This window comes from Ascaphus truei, chromosome 7 (genome assembly GCF_040206685.1).
Source record: "Ascaphus truei isolate aAscTru1 chromosome 7, aAscTru1.hap1, whole genome shotgun sequence".
In the NCBI taxonomy this organism is placed as follows: Eukaryota; Metazoa; Chordata; class Amphibia; order Anura; family Ascaphidae; genus Ascaphus; species Ascaphus truei.
The window spans coordinates 102,994,100-103,021,193 of record NC_134489.1 but is presented as its reverse complement, the minus strand read 5'-3'; the positions used below and the strand labels follow the sequence as shown (position 1 = coordinate 103,021,193).

Here is a 27,094-nt window from a genome sequence, read left to right as displayed (position 1 = left end):
GGCCTAAGCTGACCCTAGGGGCGGGAGGGGGAGGGAAGCAGCCCAACATCGGCTGAATGAGGATCTCCCCCTCCCATTTTACAGTGCTTTTGGGCGGGGGGAGGGAGCGGGCCAATTGCTGGCTGTCTGGGCAAGGATCTCCCCCCCATGCACATTCTATGGGCGGGGGGAGGGAGCGGGCCAATTGCTGGCTGTCTGGGCAAGGATCTCCCCCCCATTCACATGCTACGGGCGGGGGGAGGGAGCGGGCCAATTGCTGGCTGTCTGGGCAAGGATCTCCCCCCCATTTTGCATGGAGCATACTTGGCTTGCGGGCAGGCTGGTAGGATTTTAACAGCGGATGTTAAAATAAAGCTGTGACCTTTTCTTCCAACATTGTGTGGTCTCCATTATTTGGTTTAGCGTCACAAAGGAGGGGCGGCGCATAAAGCCTTTAAGGTATATTCCCACCCATGGTCCCTATCTGCGATTGGGGGGGGGGAGAAGTGTGTTACACCTGTATAAAGGAACCACAAAAAAAAATAAAAAAATGATGTGTATATGTCAATGTCAAATGTGTCCAATGAAACAAAAGGAACATTCTCATTTGCATATTAATGTAGGGGCATGATAAACACTTTCAGACTGGGGCCCCTGAGAAAATGAATTCGACAGCATCGCCTTTGATATTTCCCTGTCTAGAAGAATGAACGGTCTCAAAGCATTTTCTCTTTCCATTTGACACTCCCTCTTCTATTTCTTACTCGCCTTCATCTTTGTTTCCAGCACAGAAGCCAAATGAATGAGTTGTCATGTTTTGGAGCTTTTCATGCATATTTCCAAGCTTGATAAGGCAGGGTTCTCAACCCCCTTGAAGACAAATTCAGGATAAACTGATGAATATCACAGCCTGCCCCTAAACCAGGGGTTCTCAACTCCAGTCCTCAAGACCTCCAAACAGATCAGGTTTTAAGGATATCCCAGCATCAGCACAGGTAGCTCAATCAGTGGCACAGTGTTTGACTGAGCCACCTATTGAGCCACCTGTGCTGAAGCTGGGATATCCTTAAAACTCGACCTGTCAGGGGGTCTTGAGAACTGTAGTTGAGAACCCCTGTCCCAAACACAACGTTGCCCCAGAAACATATTCCAGAACTGAACTGTCATGGAAATCAGCACACTACCTAGTCCAGATTGTTAGGTAAGTTTGGGATATCGAAAAACCACCTGAAGTAATGGAGTCTCCATCCAGCTATGGCTAGTTTGAGTTTTTAAATGTCCCATCTCAATATGAAAACACAGACATCTGTTCTGGTGTGTTGGCAAACCTATACATGTTCCTTTTCTACTGGCTGGACCATCAGCACAGTAGTTAGTGTTGTCCTCAACATGATTCTCTTCATTACAGCCGAGACGCACACTTATTATTCCTGGGCATGAGCTCGCCTGCTGAGTAAGACCGTTTCACATCATTATCAACTTCATTGCCATGCACCTCCATTCATAATGCTGCAAAGCCGTGAACAAGAAACCTGTCATCTGTACAAATTTCCATAGCGTGCTACCTTGCTTCTCGCCAGCTGGAGCTTGTACAAAACACGCTGGAACATTCTGTGTCTTTATTGTGAGATAAAACCCGAAACAATACCCTGGGGAATTTTGCTTTCTAAATCACCACCTGAGTCCGTTCTCTCCTGTTGCTAATGGGAAGATCAAGGGAGTCTGCTTCTTGCCCTTGCCGTGTAGAACCGATTGCGTGGGACAAATGAGGCCAGTCCTGGTTGTATAACTCCGTAACCCTTTCAACTGCCAAAAGGGGCCTGCGAGGCACTGCAGCGCAATGCGGTTCAGGCCCCCTCTGGCAATGAAAGGGTTTATTTGTAGGGAGCCCCTTTTTTCCCTAGGGACAAATTTGCGCGAACGCCGAGTGCCAACAGCGCATGCGGGAACTACGAGGCTGACCGCGCCTGCAAACGCCAAGTGGCCATTGCGCATTATTTCCAGAATCTGTCTGTGAATCAGTTAACCACGGCTTCCACTGTTTGGTATTATTATCATGTGATCCATCAAAGCACAGGGGTTGGACACCGATCATAACAATTTGAGCGGACTTTAATAGAAAATACAACGCAATCCAACAGCTGACATCTTCAGCCATCTAAATGTCAAAGATTGCAGCGAATAGGACTTTTTTTCTTTGTGGGAGGGGGTTCTATAAATAAGTCATTTGCGGGGAACATTGTGCTCTGGATTCTCTATATCAAACAGCAAGAAACAGGGTCATTCAGAGTTCTCCATCCAACGGCTTGTTAACTTATATAAAGCCTTCTTTTTAAGGCCCGTTGCATATAGGGTTCTTTGCTCTTTTTTCCTCTACATGAATAATACATGTTTTAGACGTGTAACTTAGGCTTAAAGAAAGACTCTACAGGAGAAATTGAATGAATGACCTACAAATGAATGGAGCATGTGAACTCCTGGGATGTTTAACCCGGTCTTTGTCACAGGGGCTAATAACCAATCTTTTCTCCCTTAAAAAAAAAAACTTAAGCTATTTTTGCTACGGCCCAGATTTATAAATGACGGTCCCCGTGGTAAGTCAAGGTTTAGTACAGTTTAGTAAATGGGGGCCAAAGCTTCTTGTGAATATTATCCAGTTTAAAGCAAAAAAGTGCACTGAAACTTGTCATGTGGCCAATCAAACCAACCAATCAACTTCTTTTTGTTCTAATATGTTTAAAATGAACCACGAAAATGAATCCTGAAAAAATAATAATTATTGGCTCTTCCTTTGTGCTTCAGGCGTCATAATATTAGAGTGTAAGCTTTTTGTAAATAATGTATTGTTTCTCTAAAAGTCCCCACAGTGTGCCGAGTAGCCTTTTAGTGTTACATAAAAATGAATTATTATTATTATGAGTTAAAGAAATAAAACAGCTGTCAAACTCCAAATGTCCAAATAAGTTTGACTTGACTCTAAGGAATTGGATTTCAATTAAATCTATGAGACCATTCATTTTAGGAATTAGGGATGTTGTCTTCCAACGTGTGAGATTTCAATATATATAAAAGACAGCCTTTATCACATTTAATCTTGTACTGACCAGGGTTGCCAGGTCTCCGGTATTGGGCTGGAGTGTCCTGTATTTTAACACTCTGTCCAGTAAAAAGTTGGAGGTCACTGTGCAGAGACCCCCACCAGGAAGCAAACACTGAAACCGTCCCAGTGCATGTCTGGGAGAAAAGGGGTTGCTATGGCTTTTGCCTGTGTAGCCAAGTGCCCCTGGCTATAGCCTTCTACTGGCCTCAACACACTAAGTCCTGATAGAAACAGGCAGTGTTGGGGTTAAACTCCTGCGCAGGGTCTAGCCTACAGTTACAGCCTGGGTGGGTACTATGTTGCCTTATCCAGGTGCAGGCCTAAACCGGCAGTTGGAGTGTCATACCTGGGGAGGGTACTGACTGGGTCACATGTATATGGTGTATGGCCTATCAGTACCTAGACCTGCCGGTTATGGGGCGGGGTTACAAGCCCTTCCCCAGGGTATAAAAGCTGACACTCCACCAAATTGAGTTGTGCTATGATTAGGCTGTGTGGTATGGTGCGATACCCTTTCCCTGCAAGAGGTAAAGGAGCAGAGGAGGGGCTCTTGGGGCCTCCAGCCCCTGGGGTCTGCTCCAGGGAATGGAGATGATGCCATGCTGTTGTCTACCCAATAAAGAAGCCATTGTACCAGCTATAATGTGTGGTCATTATGAAGGAGAATTGTCTGTGGGGACCACCCTGCTTCCAGCAGGATCCTCAAGGGATGGAGGCGCTGCACCCTGAGAAGGAAAAGCCTGCCCTGTTGTTGCTCCCACACAACATCCGCGGAGCAACTCAGACCTCCTGTAACAAGAAGGTGAGCTACAGCACCAGGGAAACACCCATGTAATGGCCAGATCTCCCATGGGAGGGGGAAACAGGTGCTACACCTGTTTAGTGTGTCCCAGATTGGTCTTATATATCTGGTTTAGCCAGTGAGAATTGTACAGTGGTAGGAAAGGTTGTGTATCCATGTATAGGCAATCAGAGTTGCATTGGCCTACCTGCAAAACCCGCTCACAGGTGGAGCAGTGACTGACGAAGTCCCCAATCTTCTTTCACCGCATAAGTACAACTGTATGTATATCCACAAGATTGTGAAACAGCAGAGCGATGGTGGGTAATCCCCGTATTTTATCCTCTTCATGTAAAGCAAACCTGCAAAACTAACATGCAGCTTTCACACAGTCAGACACAGCTTGTGATATAGTCTTTCTGGCATTGATGCCCATGGTTTGGCCATGTTACCCTAATGGCTCAAAGCAGGCATTTCACCATCCCTGTGCTCTAAAGCGCAGATATACTGTAGGCAAATCTGTCATTTTGAGGAATCATACATTTGCAAATAATAAAAACACCAAACCCTTAAACAATCTGCACCCAATAAAAACTTTTGTGTCCAAAATCCCATAATCTCTGCAAAAGTGGAGCTTCCCTGATCGCTAAAGACAAATTATTTTTTAATGGAATTTAATGACACAGAACGTCGAATAACCCAGCTCAATATTTGTAAGTAATTTGTCATATTTAATAAACTTTTACGTTGCATCATTTTCTTCGTCAGTAGTCGCCGAGAGAGACTGATTGATTTTTTGTAATGCACAGCAAATTTTAACAAATATGGAGGATGCGTCACACTGTTTTTATGAACATTTCACGCGTCTATTCACTTCCCTTCGGTTTCCCAGGTGGTTTTAAAGGACGTACAGTAACTTTCAATTCTCGATTCTGCATTTGTTTTATAAACTGATCCATGAAGTTGCCAATCATATGACACCAAGTGGCAGTGATTAATTTGAATTCATACGAATCAGAACACAGATTTTTCGCACTCCTGCCTGCACATGGGAGCTAAGTCTCATGAGTAACATTCCTGTTAATATTAACCAGGATATAACCAATTGAATTATATATTTGTAAGCCAGCAATTTGGGGGAGTAATTAATTGGGTTCTACGTATCAACAGATTAGAACATCTGGTTTTGATCCACTGCACTATTTTATAATTCAAGTTACGCCATATTTAATAAGATTGTTGTTCCAGTTTCGCACTTCTGGAAGGGATTTCTAAGCGGGAACTTTTACGCTATCTCAGAGCTGGAAGATTTTTGGACTCAAAGTAGTTTGATGCATCTCATTATAATCTGTGCACCGCTTAATTCTTCCTAACGTCTCCTCCTGACACTCCACAAACCAGAAGCTGACGCATATGGGCAGAGTTTGGGGCAAAGACCATACTAGTTACATTGCCGCTAAGGGACGCAAAATGAAAATGATGCCATTTGCATATATTTTGCCCTAAAATTGCCTCGGTAATGACACCCCAATATTTATTCAAAGTCTGATCAGGTGTGTTCAACCCAACACTAATCCGAAACAACATGGAGTTCAAATTTCCGACCATCAGAGAGTTGTACTGTGTATGTTCATGGAATGGCTTAAGTTTGCTCTTGATCCTATCTACCTACTCAAAAAACCCAGAATCCGTGATTTTAACCTCTCTCTGACAGCAGAACTCTGTCACTCAGTTGGAGGTTGGAAATGACGACTGTCAGGAAAAAGAAGACACACACAAACAAATCAATCGTACAAACTGCTTTTAGTTCAGCAATCTTAGAAGAATACTCTCGAATTTAACACCTTTGCTTCCAATGGAGTTAATAAAATATACTTGAAAAAACAAGTTTGTGTGATTTTAACTTAGGAGGTACTTCAATAAACTCTGAAGCAGCCGATCACCCTGCGATCGTCCGAAAACCCCTATTTAGTCAGTGGTTTATTTTTTATGATTGTACACTTCAGGGCATATTGAATCCCTTAGCATCTCATTAGCCAGAACACTTGAACGTGAGGTGTGCCTGCAGCCGTGGGGGTCCTCTATATATCTGTATTAGCAAGGGGACGATAGGGATCATTGTGTTAACCCCTTCACTGCCAGAGCAGCCTGCAAAGGGGGTTAATATCACCCACAAAGGAATGATGAAATGTTCAACTTGCCGGCTCTGTCTGTGCCTTCATGGTGCGGGTTTTATTGCACCCTATTAGTAATTTGTTACATTCGGGGTGACCAGGGTAAATAAGCGCAACAATTTGAAAGTAGAAAAACTAGCCACACGCCGCGAACGCTCTGCTGATGAATGAAACTGGTAATGGATCTTTCGGTGCTCTCTGCATTTTCAGAGGTTGGTACATTTAAACAGCCCTGATGTATTCAGGGGTGGGTGCGCGATTTAACCCCGGATTAAATTTAAAAACCTGCAGAGGATATGGCAGGAGTGCTCAACTCCAGTCCTCAAGCCCTCCCCCAACAGGTCTGGTTTACAGGATAACCCTGCTTCAGCACAGGTGGCTCAATCAGTCCCTGCTTCAGCACAGGTGGCTCAATCAGAGGTTCAGTCAAAGACTGAGCCTCTGATTGAGTCACCTGTGCTGAAGTTGGGATATTCAGAAAACCTGACCTGTTGATGGGGGGGGGGGGGTGGGAGGGTGACGACTGGAGTTGAGCACCCCCTGGGATAAGGTAAATTAAAATAAACTGATTTTCCACAGTGGAATCTGGGACCCGGTGTCCCTTTACAGAAACGTTTCACGCCTCCCTTCACCTTTTGTGCTTAGAACGGTATTTCTGCTGGAATATCCAGCTCAGCAGTGAAGTTTCAACGAACCCACAGAGCCGAAACTACCCAGCCTTTAAAAAGGAAGCTACCACATTTTTGCCAATACACAGACCGCCTTCCACCCCCTTACTTGTGTGTGTTATGTGATTGAGAGAGCTTCCCCATTAAGTTATTGAAACGATCATTCTTACAAGTCCTTACTCAGTATACAGTCGGTATTGCACTTTTAAAGTAATCACGGGCTATGGCGCTTCAACATTTTAAGCTTCGACAGTCTCTCTGAGGCCTTCTACCCTTGAGAAGATCAAGATGAGGCCTTGTTTATCAAGGAAAAGGCACACACACCAGGCTCATCCTCTCTCTCCTTTCAGATAAGGCCTCCTGGTTACCTCAGACGGTTGTCACTCTCATTACAAACTCTCTGTTAGTGCTAGTTTGGCTTCTCTGTTCGTGTGGCCTAAGATGGCTGAGGATGTGGAAGAAGGTGTAAGCACAGTGATGGTCAGACAGGGTTCCAGCGTGGCCATTGCTATGGTTACCACTGTCAGCTGGAGTGGAGTTGCCACCAGTGGAGGATGAGTTATTGGTGTGGGACAAGGTTCGTTGGTTTGTCCGCTGGCTCGTTCCTAATTTCTGGTCCTCCAGGTCTTTAGATTTGTTATAGTTCAGCACTTTCCATTGCTGGTTTACCGCCTGCCATCTTTTAAAAATCCGATATACCGAGGGGCCCTCGTGGATAATCAAACCTGCGGGGTGACAGAGACAAAAGAAAAACAACAGAGGATCATTTATTTCAGATAAACACAAAGCGTTATCAGAATTTATAAATATTTACAGGATAGCCCTGCTTCAGCACATGTGGCTCAATCAGTAACTGCTTCAGCACAGGTGGCTCAATCAGCTGCTGTTTCTGTACAGGTGGCTCAATAAGAGGTCCAGTCAAAGGCTAAGCTGGGATATCCCGAAAACCTGACCTGTTGAGGGGGGTGGGAGGAACTGGAGTTGAGCACCCCTTGGTGTATGGTAAATTAAAATAAACAGATTCTCCACAGTGGAATCTGGGACCCGGTGTTCCTTTATAGAAACGTTTAACGCCTCCCTTCACCTTTTGTGCTTAGAATGGTATTTCCACTGGAATATCCAGCTCAGCAGTGAAGTTTCAAAGAACCCACAGAGCCGACATCGGAGAAGCGACTGCGCAGCATACCGAAGGGCCTCATTTTTAACTCTCTCACTGGCCGCTATTCGTGTATGCTGCGGAGCTGCTTTTCTGTGTTGGAGGAGATATTAGTCAAATTCCTTTGAATGAATCTGATCTTTTTCCTGGCGTGAGAAAGACGTTTTCACAGCACATTGAACCGGGGGTCATTGCATCGATGTAGTTCTTAGATCCGCTTCTGGAGAAGTGTACATTCATTGTAGGTTGCAAAGCCTTTTTGGGACCAACATATGAGTTATTCATAGATTAAATCAGGGGGGCTCAACTCCAGTCCTCAAAGCCCCCTACCCCAACAAGTCAGGTTTTCAGGATATCCCTGCTTCAGCACAGGTGGCTCAATCAGCCCCTGCTTCAAAGACTGAGCCTCTGATTGAGCCACCTGTGCTGAAGCTGGGATATCCTGAAAACATGACCTGTTGTGGGACTGGAGTTGAGCACCCCTGTATTAAATGAGTGTACAGAGCTTTGAAACCTCACAGGACTTTTCTCCAAGTACACTGTCAGTACCTCTGTACAATTTAATCTGTGAATAAAAGGTATCAGAAGGTACAACGAATCCAGGAATAAATGTGTAAATCAATTAGTCAATTAGGTGTGTGTGTGTGTGTGTGTGTGTGTGTGTGTGTGTGTGTGTGTGTGTGTGTGTGTGTGTGTGTGTGTGTGTGTGTGTGTGTGTGTGTGTGTGTGTGTGTGTGTGTGTGTGTGTGTGTGTGTGTGTGTGTGTGTGTGTGTGTGTGTGTGTGTGTGTGTGTGTGTGTGTGTGTGTGTGTGTGTGGTAATGATTCCAGCACTTAAAATAAATAAAGATTCTAGCAATCTGGTATGACAATACTCTTCCACTGGCAGCCCATGGGAGAAATCTGGCCAGCAAGGGCCCTGGGACCGCCTGTGCCTGCTAATTTCATTGCAGTTACTCAGGCAGACAAATTACATGGTATAAAGTTATAAACACTTACAAAATATGAAACATGTTGTAAGACTTTAAAAGCAGAAATCCGCGGATTTAAAAATAAAATTAAATAAAAGATTGAAGCAGGGGGTTTCTGGAGCTGAGCCGCGTTCATTTAAACTCGGGTGACCTCTTACTTCACCAGATACTTAGCTCCATATGTGGTGCTGGTATCTCTCTTAGGCCGAGTCCACGGTCCCTGCTGGCGTGCTGAGGCGCAGGGAAAACGGGTGCTTTCCCTGGCCTTGCGGTTGCTTACCGCAAGCGCTCTCAGCAGCCGTCAGGGGGCGGTCCGGGGGCGGTCCGGGGGCGGGCGCGTCACTGGCCGGGGGCGGGCCAGTGACGTCACGGAGCTGGTTCGCCCTCATTGGGCGAACCGCTCACGTGACCGGCCTGTCTCGCCGGCAAGCGGGGGAATTTTAAATTCCCCCAAGACCTGCGCTTCCGCAAGTGCGCGGAAGCGCAGGTGAGCCCCTACTAAAGCCGCTCTAATTGCGGCTGTAGGGGCTCAGTGCTGAGCGGGAGCGCGCCTCAGCGCGCTTCCGCCAGCAAGCACGTAACATGGCCGAGGCCTTAGGAGTTCTGGCTGGGTTCACAATCTCTGCAGTTTAAATGTCACGTGGGCCAATAGGAATCCGTGATGTCATCCCTTGAGACTTCCTAATAGCCCGCGTGACGGGGACATTTAAACAGCATAGAGATACCCGGACCCCCTATGGAGATAAACAAACTTTAAGAGGACACCGAGCATATGTGTCTGTATACCGTAAAATATAGCCAAACCTATGTCTGCAATGCAGTGCCTGGGATTGCAGCCACTACAGTAGCCATCAGATAATCCTTTCACTCTTAGGGTGCGTCCATAGTAGAACGCGCTAGCTTCCGTGCGACCCAGCGCCGCTCACGAGACCCGGCGTCGCGCTGGAAATACAAACTAGTTTGTATGGCGGAGCGCCACTCTCCCTGTAGCGCATGTGCACGTGCACACTATACGCATATGCATTGGCGTCCTAGTGTTTGTTTTGGCGCGAGCTACGTAGCTCGCGCCGTACCCTGCACTATGGATGCAGACTTAGGGTTGGTATCCCACCTCAGTAACACTGCGCAAACATTGATCAGTGTACCCCAGAGTACACTCAGATCCGTGTCTACATTCTAGTGATGAGATAGTTGAGATGCAAAGGTTTAATATTGCCAGTGTTTCAGATTCAGACAAACATTGTAGCTTAAAGATGGGCGACCTCACCCAAATCCCGGTGTAAAATTCGCAAACGGATTTGTGCCATTTCAATCTGTGCGGATGCATTAAAACCCGCCATTGGATACAACCCGTGAACGGATTTGTAGAATCCAATCTGCGCAATCATTGGTAATAATAATAAAAAAAATACGCAAAACGCGAATCGCCCCTTTTTTCAGGTTGATCCGCTGGAATCCGTGGACCATAAAGGAACCCAGCGATCCGCTGCGGATCCAAATCCACCCCAAAATTTTGCCTCTCTCTACCTGTCATCATTATTGCCACGTTGATGGTTAAAGAACAGCCACATAAGTTATGTTCCCAAATGAATGACAAGGTGAAATACTGATTCTGTAGGCTGCGTGTTCCTCTGTGAATCATCAGGTAATAAACGGAGTGCTTAGGAAATTAGTTGGCGAGACATGATGTATGATGTCATCCCCGAATTAATCCCAAATGTAGAAATGAGCAGAGCACCTTGTTTTTACGTCCCCTCCATGGCAGTGCTTAAAATGGTGTATTGATTTCCTGCGCTGAGACCAGGAAGCTGTACAATGAAAGAGAGAGAGGATGCCAGTGGCTTGGAACTGTGATTTATTTGCAACAACAGAAGCCGTTGAGAGAACGGGGAAAAGTGAGAGCGAGATCGAGGAGACGCAAACAAAGTTGAGAAATCGACAAATGGTGCCCGGGGTCTTTTCTATTGTGGAATGCAGTCAGGGTGGAAGAACTGCATGAAGACAACCAGTCCTGTTTCTCTGCTAATGCGCATTGCTTTGGCACTAAAAAGTACCAGATGGTTAAAGCAGGGTGCTCAACTCCAGTCCTCAAGCTCCCCCTCCCCCCCCCCAAAGGTCAGGATTTCAGGATATCCCTGCTTCAGCACAGGTGGCTGAATCAGTCCCTGCTTCAGCACAGGTGGCTCACCTGTGCTGAAGCTGGGATATCTTGAAAAACTGACCTGTTGGGGAAGGCTTCAGGACTGAAGTTGAGCACGCTGGGTTAAAGAACCGTCATCACACATTAGAAAAGAGGCGTCTAAGAGGGGACACGATAACTATATACAAATGTATACGGGGATGATACAAGGAGCTTTCAAATGAACTATTCATCCCAAGGGCAGTACAAAGGACACGGGGTCACCCCTTAAGTTTGGAGGAAAGGAGATTTCACCAGCAACAAAGGAAAGGGTTCTTTACAGTAAGGGCAGTTAAAATGTGGAATTCATTACCCATGGAGACTGTGATGGCAGACACAATAGATTTGTTAAAAAAAAGGTCGGACGTCTTTTTAGAAAGGAAAGGCATACAGGGATATACCAAATAAGTAAACATGGGAAGTATGTTGATCCAGGGAATAATCCGATTCTTGGAGTCAGGAAGGAATTTATTTTCCCCTTATGAGATATAATTGGATGATATGACACTGGGGTTTTTGTTTGCCTTCCTCTGGATCAATAAGTAAGTATAGATATAGGATAAAGCAGGGGGGCGCAAACTTTTTTCCCTGCGCCCCCCTGCCGGCTGTCCCCTCACTCCCGCGCCCCCCTCCCAACCCCAACTTACCCGCGCTCTGGCGTAATGACGTCACGTTGCCATAGCAACGTGACGTCTCATGACCTCGCAGCGTCATTTTGATGCTGCGTTGCCATGGCGACACAGGGAGGAAGCCGCCGGAGCCACGGTAAGTTAGGTTTACAGAGGCCCTGCAGCTCCCCCGGCACTTAATTTAAGTGCCTTCGGGAAGCGCGCGGGGCCTCTGTAAACCCCGCGCCCCCCGTCGGCAGTGTCGCGCCCCCCCTGGGGGTCGCGCCCCACAGTTTGCGCACCGCTGGGATAAAGTATCTGTTGTCTAAATTTAACAAAGGTTGAATTTGATGGACACGTCTTTTTTCAACCTCATCTACTATGTAACTATGTAACACCCAATTTTTTAAAAACCACATAAAACTTTGTAGTCTTTTTGCCATTTTTAAAACCCGGCTATTTTTCTTTGGCCGTTACTTCTTGTCGGAGTAAAAAGGCTCTGAAGCTTTTTTTTTTTTTTTTAAACACATTACTCTTTTGCTTCTCTTCAGTGTAACGAGAAGTGTGGTAATACAATTAACAAAGCATTTGTTTCATTCATATGAATCAATATTGCTACATCGTTACCTGTGCGTTACTAAGCTTTTCACTATATAACACAGCGCAGGGGTGGGCAACTCCAATCCTCAAGGGCCCCCAACAGGCCAGGTTTTCAAGATATCCGAATATAAGATGTGCTGAATCAGGGAAAACCTGACCTGTTGGTGGCCCTTGAGAACTGAAGTTGCCCCTCTTGGCATAGGGGCATTTTAGAGGCACTGTATTTAAACTAAAAAATAAATAAAAGGTTTTTGAACCCTGTTAAACATATCTTAATGAGAGAAAGCTATACAATAAATATAAGACCAGGTGCTAAATCCCCGAGTGCTTTAACCTTCTTGTAAGCCTAAAGTACATGTACCCAGCATCCACTGCCCTTTTTCTATTTTATAACTTATTTTTGGTTATGGGGGGACGGGGGTTACAAAAAGAATAACAAGGAAGGGGAAGAGGGTAGATATACATGATCCATATAAAAAGTGCCGATTACACCACAGAAATATACAGGCGTATACGGGGAACGCAGGGAGTACATACATCGGCCTTAAAGAACAATCCATCTATATAAGCCTCAGAAATATTCACTTATAGGGCTCGGGTATCACCGTTGTAAGGCCACTGGACTTTCTGTTAAAGCACTATTTTCTTACACACGCTCCTTTTCCCATCTGTTAGCTTTCCACTTCAGTTATGATGTTCAATGCTTCATATTTCTCAGTGAAAAACTTTCTCCTCTGCTGTACTAATACCCTTAATTATCTCACATTTCCACTCTAGAATACTGCTTCTGTTTTCCAAATGGAACTGTCATTTTTTTCCCATATGAAACCCAGTTTAGCAGCGACAATCATGGTGAGCAGCATATGGATGCCTATTAAAACCAGCTCTGATCCACAAACAAACAACATGTTTCTATTAAAATCAAGAAAAGGCAGTGAACGAGTTAAAATAACCAAGCCTGCAACATGCCACAATGACATGATAAAGTTAAAACTACAGGTAAGGGGGAAAAAAGCAAAACAACAACAGGCTCAATAAATTTCATTGCAAAACAGCAGCAAATGGAAGTTGTTCCCTTCAGGGCTTTTGTACTGCAGTGATATTAAATCGCCATCCAGGACATGGCAAAACGACACATTAAAGGCCAATGCAGCAACACAATCAACCAGCGAGAGCAAGGAACGAGTCAGCCTCTCCGTTCCACACCAAGAGTAAATACAAGTCATTCCCTTATTTTCTCTTACTTCTTCTGCCACTTAATAAGTCATTTGCTCTCTCGGGTTCTCTCTTCTGTTGCTTTAAGAAGTTGATGCTGAGGATGTCTCGGATGGATACTTCTGTGGGTTAATGGCTAATATGGAAGGCACATCACAGTCGCCATTTATCAGGCTTTACATTCATGACTTTGTAACCTTCGGGCTCGACTTCTCCGCAACGCGCCAACCCACATCAATCCCCACATGATGCGATAACCTCACAAAACTGAACTGGACACAGCTTTTATTAAACCATAATGATATATTTAACATCTTCCAACCAATTTTGACCCTGTCAGAGAACCAAACTTGTCAGCCATCGGCGTGCCACCATGGACCCATCAAACCCGCCAGCTGCACGACTCAAAATCTGAATGGGAACCAACTCACCTCTAAATTGCCAAATTTCACAATTGCCTTTTTATCTTCCTCCCGCTCTGCTCACTTGCTCTAATATCTTGAGCACCCCACCACACCTTTCTTAAAGCCTTTTCAGACCAAATAAATGTAATTTTAACTGAACCTGCCTGTGAAACCATACACTTTCCTCCCAAATGAATCAGAATCACCTGGGAAGGCTTCCTATCCCTTGTAAAAATTAACATTTCGAGCAACACCTGCCCCACGTCTTGCCACTCTTACCCCACTAAAACAGTTTTGCTCGGTCAAGCACAACAGATGCTAATGCCAATTATAGACTATGGGGACATAGTATATGGTACAGCACCCCAAACAAACCTTAGCAAACTAGACATCCTCTGCAACTCAACATGCCGCTTTGTCCTACAATGTAACCACAACACACATCACTCAATGCTCAAAGAACTATAAGACAGTAGATGGGCCATCCCTCGAGTCCAGACACAAAGTACATTTTTCCTGTCTTGCTTTCAAATACTTTCTTTCTGAACAAGCTCCTCACCCCTACCACACACAGCCTTTATCACCTGAGATCTGACTCCCAAAAACTGTTCATGGTCCCAAGGTTCAACAAGGAATTTGGTCGCTCCTCCTTCTCTTACCGTGCACCTCACACCTGTAACAATCTACCGGAGACTCTCACAGCTGCCTCCAGTAATTTCAAAACTTCAGCTGTCTCACAGTTTAATCTTGTCTGTAACTGTGACATACACCCAGAATCATATATTATCTCTAACTGTCCATGAAATGTCTGTAAATAAATTGCTCCCCATCCCCAACCTGGCTGCGTCAGTTGCAGCCCTTATTCGGAATTAATGGGTCACAAACATCTCTTATCCAGCCTTATCTGATCCAGACACAACTGGAAAACCCTCTGAAACGGGATAATGGCCCCCTGTCAGCATGCACCAACAATGGACCCGCTTCCAAAGGCCTTGCCTACAAAAAGGCTCCCGCTCGTTTCACTGTAAAATTCATACTATCTCGAATCTTTTTTTGGTTAACTGCATACCAGTAACTTCATTCGAAACATTGATTTAATCCCACTCATATTGTTTCGTTCATTCTCAATCAAAAGTACACCTTGTACTCGACATAGGATTGTTATGTGTGGGTCCTCTAGTGGATTTTAACCCCCATTCTTTTAAATTGATGAACAATAAAAATTATTTTTAATTCATTTCATTATACATTCAACTTTTGGGAATTGAGTGCCTAATTGGGTTTCTAGCTCTCTTTTGTTTTTCTATCTCGAATCTCATACAGCTTTACCCACTACCTCATTCCCAAATGATCCGTTTCGGATCACACAATCGGGAAAGTCACCTGATCAGAATCCAACACTATATCTTCCACTTTTAAGCCACCAGACCCTTTCTTTAAATGAAAATTAACTTGCTCACCCTTAGTGCCGCAAAAAAGGCTAACCCAAACACCAGGCTGAACAATTCTCCTTAGAACTGCCATGAACAAACCTGCTGCGTAGCCCTCCCAAGCCCTCCAATACTCGCAGTGTAACTGGTCTCCTCCAATCCCGTGAAGGCCGCCAATCTCTAACTCCGCCACAGCTCACCGAACCACGAAAGACTTTGATATGTCTTCAAAACCCAATGATAAAAAAAAGAGAGAATGACACCCTGTTTTCACCCTAATTTCATTGTACCTGATCCGCCAGTCAATCCCTTAACTTTAACACAAAACTATCTGCTTTACCCACACTAGCCCACCTCTCACCTCGACCTACATCAGTACCAGCCCTACATATTCCTCCCACACTGTAACATACGCCCCCCCCCCACATAGCCGGAGTGTCAGAAGCCCACACAAGGCCCATCACAGGCCCACTCAACTCCCACACCTCCAGAGGGCAAGACTGACCGCACTGCGCCGCATCTGGTGCCAGGCGTCTGAATTCCACCAACTGTAAAAGGGACAAGGAATCAGCGATCCTGTTAGTCACCACTGGAACATGCTTAGGTCGAAAATAAATGTTCCACTTCAGACATTTCAACACAAATACCTTTAACAGCACCACCACTGGAAGGGACATAGCCCCGCAGCCATTCATGGCATCAAACACCCCCATATTTTCTGTCTAAAACCTGACCTCCCTGTTGGCTGACCGCTCCACCCAGAACTCCATTACCGCCACTAAGGGGAACAGTTCCACAAAGGTCAAATTACTAAGAAGACTTGACTCCACCCACTGAGCCAGCCACCTTTATGCACTCCGTGAGCCCATATAGAACACCCCATAACCCACTGATCCAGTCACATAAGTATATAAGTGGAGCTCCTTATTATCCAAAACCTGCGCCCGCCACAGAGTCCTCCCATTATATGAACCTAGGAAATCTTTCCATATCCCCAAATCCATGCAGACTCTGGCAAGTCACCCTAATGAAATGATGAGGGCGTCCCACTCTAAACATGCTGCTGCTAGCTGACGTGAAAAGACCCTCCCCATCATATCATCCAAGCCACAGGGATTGGAACTGCCACAGCGTTGTCTTCCTTCGAGAAATGAAACTGGACACAAGAATTTCAGCGCCTCCAGCTTCTCCCGAAGAAGTCTATACTCCATCGCCAATGAGTTAATAATAATAATAAATAATAATTTTTTGTTCTTGTATAGCGCTGCTAGTTTTATGTAGCGCTTTACAGAGACATTTTGCAGACACAGTCCCTGCCCCGTAGAGCTAACAATCTCAATCCCTGAGGCACAGGGAGATAAAGTGACTTGCCCAAGGTCACACGGAGCCGACACCGGGAATTGAACCAGGTTCCACTCGGTGCCAGTCTGTGTCTTTACTCACTGAGCCGCTCCTTCTCAATTGAGTTCAATTCAATCCCCATGAAACTCCACACATTAGACGGCCCCTCTGTCTTTCCCACTGCAAATGGAACTTATTCTGGAAGCCAGAGGGTCACGTGGTGATGACTTAGCTCAGATAGTGTCAACTCGGCCCTCTTTTCCAAGCACGACAAGTTCTGTTACTTTTCTTACTTTATTTTGGAGAAAGCAGGGAAATACAGTCTCTTGTGTAGAGGTGTAGGTCTAAATATCTCTGTGTGTGCTTAGTAGTAAAGGGAGGTGAAAAGATAATCCTGCAGCACCATTACAGGGGTTACAGCAAGGTACTCACTCATCCAGTGGTGTGGTGGAAAGGAAATGGCAATGTATGCTGGGTAGTAAGATAGTCTGGGGACAGACCATCTGTGGGCAGAGCAGAGGGGGAGAAAGCAGACTAGCCCATTTGAGAGAAAGGCTGGGGCTGCTATGGCAACTTACAGGAGTGTCTGGGGGAGCTACAACATGTAGCAATAATGTTGCATCTCTAATACAGCAAGCTGCTGGGAGAGGGGAAATGGCACTGTATTTATCACACAAGCACTGTGTTTGTGTGCAGAACCAAACACATACAGCTGGCACTAATAAGCTGGCAAGCAGGGCTGCGAGGAAAGGGGGGGGGGGTGAAACAGAAGTGCAGACAGGAGTATTCCTGTTCCATGACACTCCCCTTCTGGTATCTGTAGATACACTATATAACAGGCTATGTGGAACATATGTGCAATGCAAACATAACATAACAATGCAAAGGTCCATATTCCCATAGCAAGGTGATACCGGCCAGTACCACTGGTGTCAAAGTCCTTTGGCCAACCTTCCAGTAAGGGAAGCCAGGTGAATGCACAGCTCTTGGTTAGCTTGATGCACCACAATGTCTTTTGTAAGAGTCTCTGGCACTGTTTCCTTTTAGCCTTGTGAGAAAACAGTTCTTTTGTCTCTGTAGTTTTATCCACAGAGTACATCCCCTTGTAAGTGTGCCAGTCGTGGTAGCTTGTCGCCCTATCACCTGGTGTTTGGCAGAAGGAGATGGCTTTTGGTACCTTGCGGAAACGGAACAACACTTCTGGAAGACTGGTTGTCGAATCTAGTCCAGTAAAGGGGGCATCTCTCAGAGAGACTCCCTGAAGCTGAGTGCTGGGGTTGAACATTACCCGGATTTGATCGGGTTCCTGAGGGTGGTAGGCCCCAGGTGATTGGAGGTACCGACATTCTTCACCTTTCTTCATTAGAGGTGCTGGCTTTGCATGGCCGGTAAGGAATATCTTTTGGATGAAGGCCACAAAGTTGGTTTTGGTCTCTGGTTCCCTTTTTAGGTCGCAGAGGTGCGAAGTGAACCTAGAGATGGCATGTTCTCCATTGTTTGGGAAGCACCTTCTTGGTGAACGGAATGGTAGCGGAGTCACCCAACTGCCTAGTCCGTCTTTAGAGAGCTCCTCGACAGTTAGCCTCGGGAATCCCCTATCTTCCCTTGATGGTGTTCGTTTGCTGTCCCTTGTTGTTTGGAACGCTGTGCACCGTAGGTCATCGGTGCATTTTTCTTGCACGGGAACATCTCCACGTCGTTTGGTGAAACACTTCTGTGTCTCTCTGTTGACTGCCATCGGGAGGTTATTGTCTCCCTGGACGTAACGAAGAACTGTCTCTTTTGTCCTAGTAAATCCCTTTGTGAAATGTCTCTGTGGCTGTCTCTTTTTAGACGTAGGAGAGGACAGTCTTTTTGACACTGTGACTTCACCTGTGGGGCGCAATCTTTTACGGCTATGCCAGCCGTGGCAGCTGGTTGCTTTGTCGCTTGATACTCTATGGAGAGGAACAACTGTGCATCTTAGTCGTGCCATTGCTCGCGAGAGGACTGTTTGATTGTTTATTGTCTTTTGGACGATCCCTTTGTCGGTCACTTTTGGGAGGTTACTTTCTTCCTTCGGTGGAATCGACTCGTCATCCTTAGCTGTCTGGACTGCTGAGCATCCTAGGCCATTATCGCATCCCCTCGACGTGAGGATGTCTTTGTTGATCTCAGAGGTATGACCTTGTCTTTTCTCTTCACTTGGCCCTTCGGTCACTTGGAGATGGCCAAGACATGGTTCAGAGAGAGATGTGTGTCCACATTCTGTCACCACCGTTCTGCGGGCATCAACGTAATCTTGCCCGTGCTCTTTGTTGGTGCACGCGTTGCCCACTATCACCCATCCTAGGTCAAGTCTTTGGGCGTATGGCGCATTGTGGGGTCCATTATGCTGTTTACGGACTTTATGTACCCTCATGATGTCCCTACCGAGCAGCAGCAGGATCTTGGCGCCTTGTTCTACCGGCCGGATGTGGTTGACTATTCCTTTGAGGTGGGGGTAATGGAGTGCCACGTCTGGTGTGGGAATCTCGTCCCTGTTTGTGGCCATGTGGTTGCACTCGATGAGTGTGGGAAGGGGCATGTTCTCTTTGCCGTCTATTGAGCATATGGTGTAGCCATTCACTCTTCTCCCTGTGGTCTCCATTCGCCCTGCGCACGTTCTGAGAGTGTAAGGAGAAGCACCGTCTTGTATGTTAAACATGTCGAAGAACTCTGACCTGACCAGCGATCAGTTGCTCTGGTCGTCGAGGATTGCGTACATCCGAATAGCCTTCTCAGGTTGTCCCTGGGGGTGCACTGCGACAAGGCATATTTTAGAGCAGGACATTTTGTCACCTTCTTTTCCGCATACCTCAGTGCGCTGAGATGTGACGGATGTTGGCTCTCCTTCTTCTTTCTCCCCGCCGTGCTCCGCTACGGAGGATGGGTTCTTGAGTTGGTGGAGTGTCAGAGCCTCTGGGTGTAACGCCGTCACGTGCTTGTCACTTTCGCACACTGTGCATTTGATCTCTTCTTTACAGTCCCTTGCTAGGTGAGTCGTGGAACCGCAGCACTTGAAGCAAACCCCGAATTCTCCAAGTAACCTCTTGCGTTCCTCTAGGGACTTCATCCTGAACCCAAAGCACTTGTTGAGTGGGTGTGGCTTCTTGTGTATGGGACATTCCCTGTTTGGGTCCCTTGGTTCCTTGTCTTCGGCGACCGACTGATCGGGAGTAGTTTGGGTCGTGGGAGGCACGTCCGTCCTGCGGGTCGAGATGGGTGTTTGGGGGTTACCATATCTCGTCGCTGGTCTCTCGTTCCTCAGGCTGCTTGCACTGTATGTGGTTTGCGCACCTAAGAAGAAGCTGGGGTCGTTCCTCGTCCTTGCTGCTTCGCGAATGAAGCTCAAGAAAACTGAGAATGGGGGGTAGACGACTTGCTTCTCCCTTTTGTATTTGGAGCCTTGTGAGATGCATTTTTCTTGGAGGTTGAAGGGTAGCTTCTCCAGGATGGGTCTCACTCCACAAGCTGAGTCTAGGACGTTGAGACCTATTAAGGAATGGTCTTTCCTTGCGAACTCCAGTTCTTGCAGCAGGTCCCCAAGCTCTCGTAACTTCGAGTAGTCTTTAGTTGTGATCTTGGGGAAGCTGTCGACTCTTTTGAAGAGCGAATCCTCGACTGCTTCGGGGCTACCGTAGGACTCTTCTAGCCTTTCCCACACTAGGTCAAGACCTACTTGGGGTTGGTGCGCATTTGCCGCCCGCAGTTTATTCGCGTACTCTCTGGATTCGTTCCCCAGGAACTTGAATAGCAGGTTGAGCTCTTCCCTTGCTGAGAAGTCCAAGCTGTTGATTGCGTCTTTGAACGTGAACTTCCACGTCCGGTAGTTCTCAGGGCGGTCGTCGAAGTAGATGAGCCCTGCGTGCACCAGGTCGCGCCGGATCATATACTTGGCTATGTCTGTCAGGCCTGAGGCGTCGGCGTGTTTGTCCCGTTCTGAGGTAGTTGCTGGGAGGGTCCGTGCGGTAGCCTCTTCCTTGGCGTGGACGCGTGATGACTGCTGGTCGGTGTGAGGGGCTGTGTTCTCCCGTGTGGGTGTACCTGGATGGTGAGCCCGTTGTAGTGCATCAGTGTGCGCGCTGGCGTGTAGATCACTGTTGCGGCTGTGGCTATCCCAGGCAGCATGTGCCATTGACGGAGTAGCGTTTTCTCCTCGTGGTCCTAGCAAGTCTTCGATGTCTGTGGTGTCACTCCCTCCGTGTTGAGATGGTGCGCTGGTGTTTACACTGAAGAGGCTCCTTACGTAGTCTTCAGTGTGTTGGGCTGGATCCTCTGAGGCTATCCGTCTGTACGGTAGCTCCCCGCCGTCCTGTCTCGCAGCTGCTTCTAGGACTTCGGCTTGGGCTATGGCGGCAGCGGCGTCCTCTTCTTTGCTTATAGCCTCTAGATCCGCGTCTAATTCGGCCTTTCTACGCGCATTGGCAGCGGCGGCGGTAGCAGCGGCGGCGGCATTGGCAGCGGAGGCGGCGGCGGCGACCTGCTCCTCCTCTTCTATGCGCGCCTTTTCTGCCTTTACGGCTGCCTCTCTCCGACCATATTCGGCCCTGGCACGTGCGGCCTCTGCGGTGGCTCGCGCCTTGGTAGCGTTTGCGCTTGCGCCAGACGCGTGAGATTGTGCTGATCTTGCTGCCTTGATGAGTGTCTGGATGTGCTGGAGCGCTGTGATGCAGTTTCCAGCAAAAGGTCCTTTCTCTGGTCTTCGGCCTCAGTGATAGTGGTCTGCACGAAGCCGTCACGCTCCAGGTCAGTTGTCTCCTGCTGGTCACGTTCGCTGAGGCTTTCCTCCGTGTTAATTCTTTTTAGGTAGGCGAGATATGTTTGTGACAGCATTTGGTAACGTTTGTGACTTGACCTCAATTGGGCTGTAGCTTGACTAATTTGTTTCTCCTGATCGCTAGTACTTGCAACGTTACATATTTCACGACCAGTGTCCTCCCAGGCCTTCTCTAACTTTTTGAGGTGTGCTTCAATGTCAGTCTCATATTTTTCGCTGGCCTTTTGTGTCAGTGTGACTGTCCGTTTGGGCCTTGTGCCTGGCCGCGCCTGTTGCACTTGTGCAGCGGTCTCTGTGTCTGAGTGATCGCTTTCCTGCGTGATGTCTGGTGAGGCTCTGAGTTCTGCCATGCTGTAGGTGTGTGTAGGCCTTTTGCCAGTGCGTGTGGCGTGCGGTCTTTTACCTTGTCAGCGATGGGCGCCTGTCTCAGATGATGCCGAGCGGTGTCCTGCAGCATGCAGCGTAGGGGTAGCTGTACTCACAGGTGTCCGGTGGCTCTGACCCGTGTCCTGGCGGGTGTCCGGTAGCGTGGCCCTTGATGGCGCTAGCCGTGGGGATGTGCGCAGGGGTAGGTGAGATGGTGGCTCCTCACTATGGGGCTGTGCAGAGGGTGAACTCAGACGGAGAAAAGGCAGTTAGGTTTTGAGTGAGAAGCACTGTTTGTTACAAAGCTGCTGTGCAGTGTAGGCTGCTGCTGTCTGTTAAGGCTGCAGGGTGTGTGCAGTTGAGCTACTTGGTGCTTCCTTTGTCTGTAGAGGCTGCCCTATTTTATCATGGAGTCTGGAGTAGCAGCTCCTGTTAGTGTCTGTAAGGCACACGATATCTTTTCACTATTCTGGAAGCCAGAGGGTCACGTGGTGATGACTTAGCTCAGATAGTGTCAACTCGGCCCTCTTTTCCAAGCACGACAAGGTCTGTTACTTTTCTTGCAAAGAAGAAAAAAAGTTAGAAGCGCGGTCAAAATGGGGTAGTGGTCAAACTAAACACCTTTATTAAAAATCGTGTCCCAGGGATCACCCTCTAGGACAACAAAAGCATGATTATCAATACATAAACAATAATGTTTAAAAACTGTGCAGATGAAGCTGTTGTGCAATTGCACTCAATGGGTCTCCAAGGGGTTAAAAACGGGAGAATCCCGGTGGAAAGTCAGAGTCCTGCAAGCTGTGCCCCTTGGAGACCCATTGAGTGCAATTGCACAACAGCTTCATCTGCACAGTTTTTAGTTTTACCACTACCCCATTTTGACTGCGCTTCTAACTTTTTTCTTCTTTGCTGTAACGGTCTCATCAGGGACCGGGGTTCCCTGTATTAAGAAGCTGCATCATTCATTGGGTTGTGGCTATCTTACTCATCTACTTCTGTTAGCAAGACCCTATACGCGCCGGACTGGTTCATGTCACATGTTTTTTGTTTTTTTGTATTTTGTTTTATCACATAGCCTATATTCACAGTTACATCCCATTTGGCGCACTTTATTTTTGTTTTTTCCTGTCTGTTACTTTTCTTACTTTATTTTGGAGAAAGCAGGGAAATACAGTCTCTTGTGTAGAGGTGTAGGTCTAAATATCTCTGTGTGTGCTTAGTAGTAAAGGGAGGTGAAAAGATAATCCTGCAGCACCATTACAGGGGTTACAGCAAGTTACTCACTCGTCCAGTGGTGTGGTGGAAAGGAAATGGCAATGTATGCTGGGTAGTAAGATAGTCTGGGGACAGACCATCTGTGGGCAGAGCAGAGGGGGAGAAAGCAGACTAGCCCATTTGAGAGAAAGGCTGGGGCTGCTATGGCAACTCACAGGAGTGTCTGGGGGAGCTACAACATGTAGCAATAATGTTGCATCTCTAATACAGCAAGCTGCTGGGAGAGGGGAAATGGCACTGTATTTATCACACAAGCACTGTGTTTGTGTGCAGAACCAAACACATACAGCTGGCACTAATAAGCTGGCAAGCAGGGCTGCGAGGAAAGGGGGGGGGGGGGGGTGAAACAGAAGTACAGACAGGAGTATTCCTGTTCCATGACAGAACTCCCGAATTCACCCACCACCTCCAACAACTCTTTTAACCATCTAAACCACAAACCAGACACCCCCGGGCCCACAAAAAAAGAACTCATCTAAGTAGTGTAAGACCCCTTCTGCTGCAGTTTCTGATGAACCACCCACTCCAGGAAGGTGTTAAAAGTAGTAACAGGAAATAGCACACACCATGGGCAGGCACCTATCCACAAAATACTTGCCCTCTAACTTGCACCCGCACAAGTGGAAAGAATCACCAGGAAGCAGGTGGAACGCAGACTGAATGTTTGCCTTTGCCATTAGCGCATCTTTGTCAAAGTCAGCATTTACAGACGACCCGTCCGAATATGACAGATGTTATATCAGCTGGAATGAACCCTTCCACTATCCACAAAGGCCTTGGTAGTAGATGCTCCTGAAATGGACCAACCAGCATACTGGTTGTACTGCAACATGTTAAATCCCCAACATTGCGCTATCCTAATAAGGGTTGACCGCCCAGCAGATACTCTGTGGCCAACATCCCTGGAAAGGAAGCCAGCGTCTGAGAGGACATGAATTCCAGCCAAAGGTCCACCTCTTTGGCATCCTAGGTTAAATTCTCCTGAACTGACATTTTTTTCATAAGTGACTCATCGTATCACCACCATACCATACAGCCATATGTCGTGTGCAAACCCTACCTAAATACTTGACAGTGCAAGCAAAGAAATTCCGATACTTTCTCCCTCTCCCGTTGATACAGACCCTTGAACTGGAAATAGAGTTCTTCTCCACTTAGCCCCGAATGTACTTTCTAAGGTGTGCAGGTACTCACCAATGGTGACAGCTTCTTTCCCTTCTCTAACTGCCCTTACTATAGCCAACACGGGCCCTTTCAGGCTTTCCGCAATCCGGACCATCTTGTTCTGTACTGACCCCCCCCCCCCCCAATTCTTGCACCATCTGTGTGGCCTGCTCTATCCAGTTCTCAAAATAGTCCTCTCCAGGTGGGGTAGGCCTTACACCAGAATAGGTCTGTAGCTGCCGGTACTAGCTGTCTCCCTAGCAGGATTGCATGGACTTTTCCACTAATTCGCCCATGGCTGTTATGAGCGCCACGGATGAGAATACATTACATGCCAGCAAAGTCCTTACCTATAAATGATGAGATTGCTGCCATAACATAGAATTCCCTTATTCACTGGCCAGTGTTACAGCCCACACTTGACTACGCACACATTTGTAATAATATACAAATACATCGGCACTTTTCCAATTTCAATAAGGCTACTGCAAATAAAAATACCACTTGTGAGCACATTCGCTGGTCTGTCTTCCCACATTATCTCTTGGCATACAATGCTTCCACTGTAGCCAGGGATTCTGCGTAATGACATGCAAACGAGCACATTGTGAACTAGAATTCCAATATGGCTTTATCAAGCAACTCCACAACTGCGAAATAATCCTCTACGTCCTAGAAACGTGCGACATAGCAACAGATCCCAACACAGAGGGACAACGCTGCCCCAACCCTTTCTGCATGTGAGATCGTTACATGTACAGTACACACGGTGACATACACTCACACAGGGACGTGATTCGGCTCATTTCATGTCTGTGAGCTGGGCAGGAGCACCTTCCAACCATAAGGATTTCTTTTTTTTGTTGTTATAGGGCTAAACCCCGATATTCAGAGAGACTTTGTCTCTGTGAGTGGCCGCTGGGATAACATCAACCGCTAAGAAAGGTGTTAAGACTGAGGACACTAACAGGCTTTTAGACATCCAGGTCACAGTTTAAACATGCATTTCCCATTGGCGTACACAACTAAATCATGCAGGTTTCATGAGCTTCTGCTTGCAAGAGCTTGCAATCTATATTCATTGATATATGAAGCAGGGTTTAAACAGCATTAAAAAAAATCTCAAAGTTTAAAAGTTTTGAAATATTTAGTGTAAAGTGAATACAAATACTACTTGTGGTACATTCCCACGTCTCAGACAGGTCTGTAACCCTGTATTTCCCCAGTATCCCTTAGCATACAATGCTCCCACTGCAGCCAGGGATTCTGGGTAATGATATGCAATGAGCACGCAGTGTCACCTTTTGCTTTTCATCCATTTTAACATGGGCCCCTAGAAGCTTATGCCTGCCGCATTACACAGCTTTTCAGCACAGCCTGGGTTAGAGAAGTGCAGAGCCAGTAAACCCACTCAGAGGCAGCTAATTCCACCTTCTGGTCTCATCAGTGTGAGGTTGATTACTGGCTTTGCAACGTGAAGCTGGTCCCGTGGGTGTAACCAGACATTAAAAAAGTGATGGTGGGCAATATTCAGTAAATGAATAAAGTGCAGGAAATACAGAAATGGGAATGTCCTTCAACGTTACCCCGAAAGTTTATATTGAAAACGACGAGAGAGATATTAGGATTGGAAGACACATGTGACACGGCATTTTAATGTATTGTAATATTGTTTGCTGCGACTGCAAAAATGAGCTAGATGCCTTGATGGATTTAATGAGTTACATTTTGGTGAGAGGAGCTTAAAACACACCTGATAAGTATTTGAAACCGTTTCCGAAAGTGTAACAGTTCTCATTAACAGCAGTGACCTCAATAATAATATACACGGAACTGTGTACGTCCCAGAACTTCGACATATATTCATGGCGGTTCTATGTGGCGGTACGGACGATAGAGCCACATCCCCAAGCCCCATCCACATGCACCTGCGCTGCTCTCCAAACCACATGGAATGCTCCACAGTGAAGCGATTAACATCTGTAGCTTTGCCAGAGAGAGCTGTTCTGTCTTTAACAGGATGCAGGATGCAAGACGAAGCAGCTGGAGAGCGATCTTCAGCTCTGAACTCGGGACAGGAGGGGGCTTCAAGTGGAAGACCTTTGAGTCTTGTTTGATGAGTTCTGGCAATCTGCCCTCTGCTGTGGCATACACCAGCAGGCCGGCTTCTTTATACTGCAAGAGACCTTATTAACGCAGGCAGCGGGCTGATTTGCATACAATGTAAGCCGATTTGCATGTGAATTGGGCTGATCTGCGTACCACATAGTGAACTGCGCAGATGTTTTGGCGGTCGGGCGACATTTATTTAACTGGGGGGGGGGGGGTGGGGGGAGTGGGACAATATGATAATTTGCACTCACTGGTTTCTCTAGCTATGGCCTCTGAAGTGGGAAAAAAAATCCCTGGTTTGAAACAGTGTGTTCTTTCACCTTCTGCATATTATTATTATTGCTGTCATGATTACTGTCTAGACCAGGGGTGGTCAACTCCAGTCCTCAAGGGCCACCAACAGGTCAGTTTTTAAGGATATCCCTGCTTCAGCACAGATGGCTCAATCAGTGGCTCAGTCTTTGAATGAGCCACTGATTGATCCACCTGTGCTGAAGCAGGGATATCCTTAAAACCCTTGAGGACTGGAGATGGCCGCTCCTGTTGCAGACTACAGTATCAGTGCTCTGAACTTTAACCCGCTTCCACTGCCTGCGTCCCCACCAGCAGTAACTGTTTTACGTCTTGATACCAAAAAGGCTGTTTTTAGAAATATTCAGCTCTCTGTGTTTACTTCTTTAAATATTTATATATCTTATATATATATATATATATATATCATATACTATATTAGTGAAAGCACTGTATGCCTGCCTGCCTGCCTGCCTGGATGTC

At 46.7% G+C, this 27,094-nt stretch overlaps 1 protein-coding gene across 1 annotated transcript in view; it reads right to left on the bottom strand.

Moving 5' to 3' along the window:
- Nucleotides 1-5,644: 5,644 nt before the first annotated feature.
- Nucleotides 5,645-27,094, bottom strand: part of MARCHF4 (membrane associated ring-CH-type finger 4) — a 97,132-nt gene continuing 75,682 nt past the window's right edge. Inside the window, exon 4 of the mRNA XM_075609725.1 lies at nt 5,645-7,427. Within this exon, the coding sequence (XP_075465840.1) occupies nt 7,072-7,427 (356 nt within the window). The 3' untranslated portion in view covers nt 5,645-7,071. The remainder of the gene's footprint in view (nt 7,428-27,094) is intronic.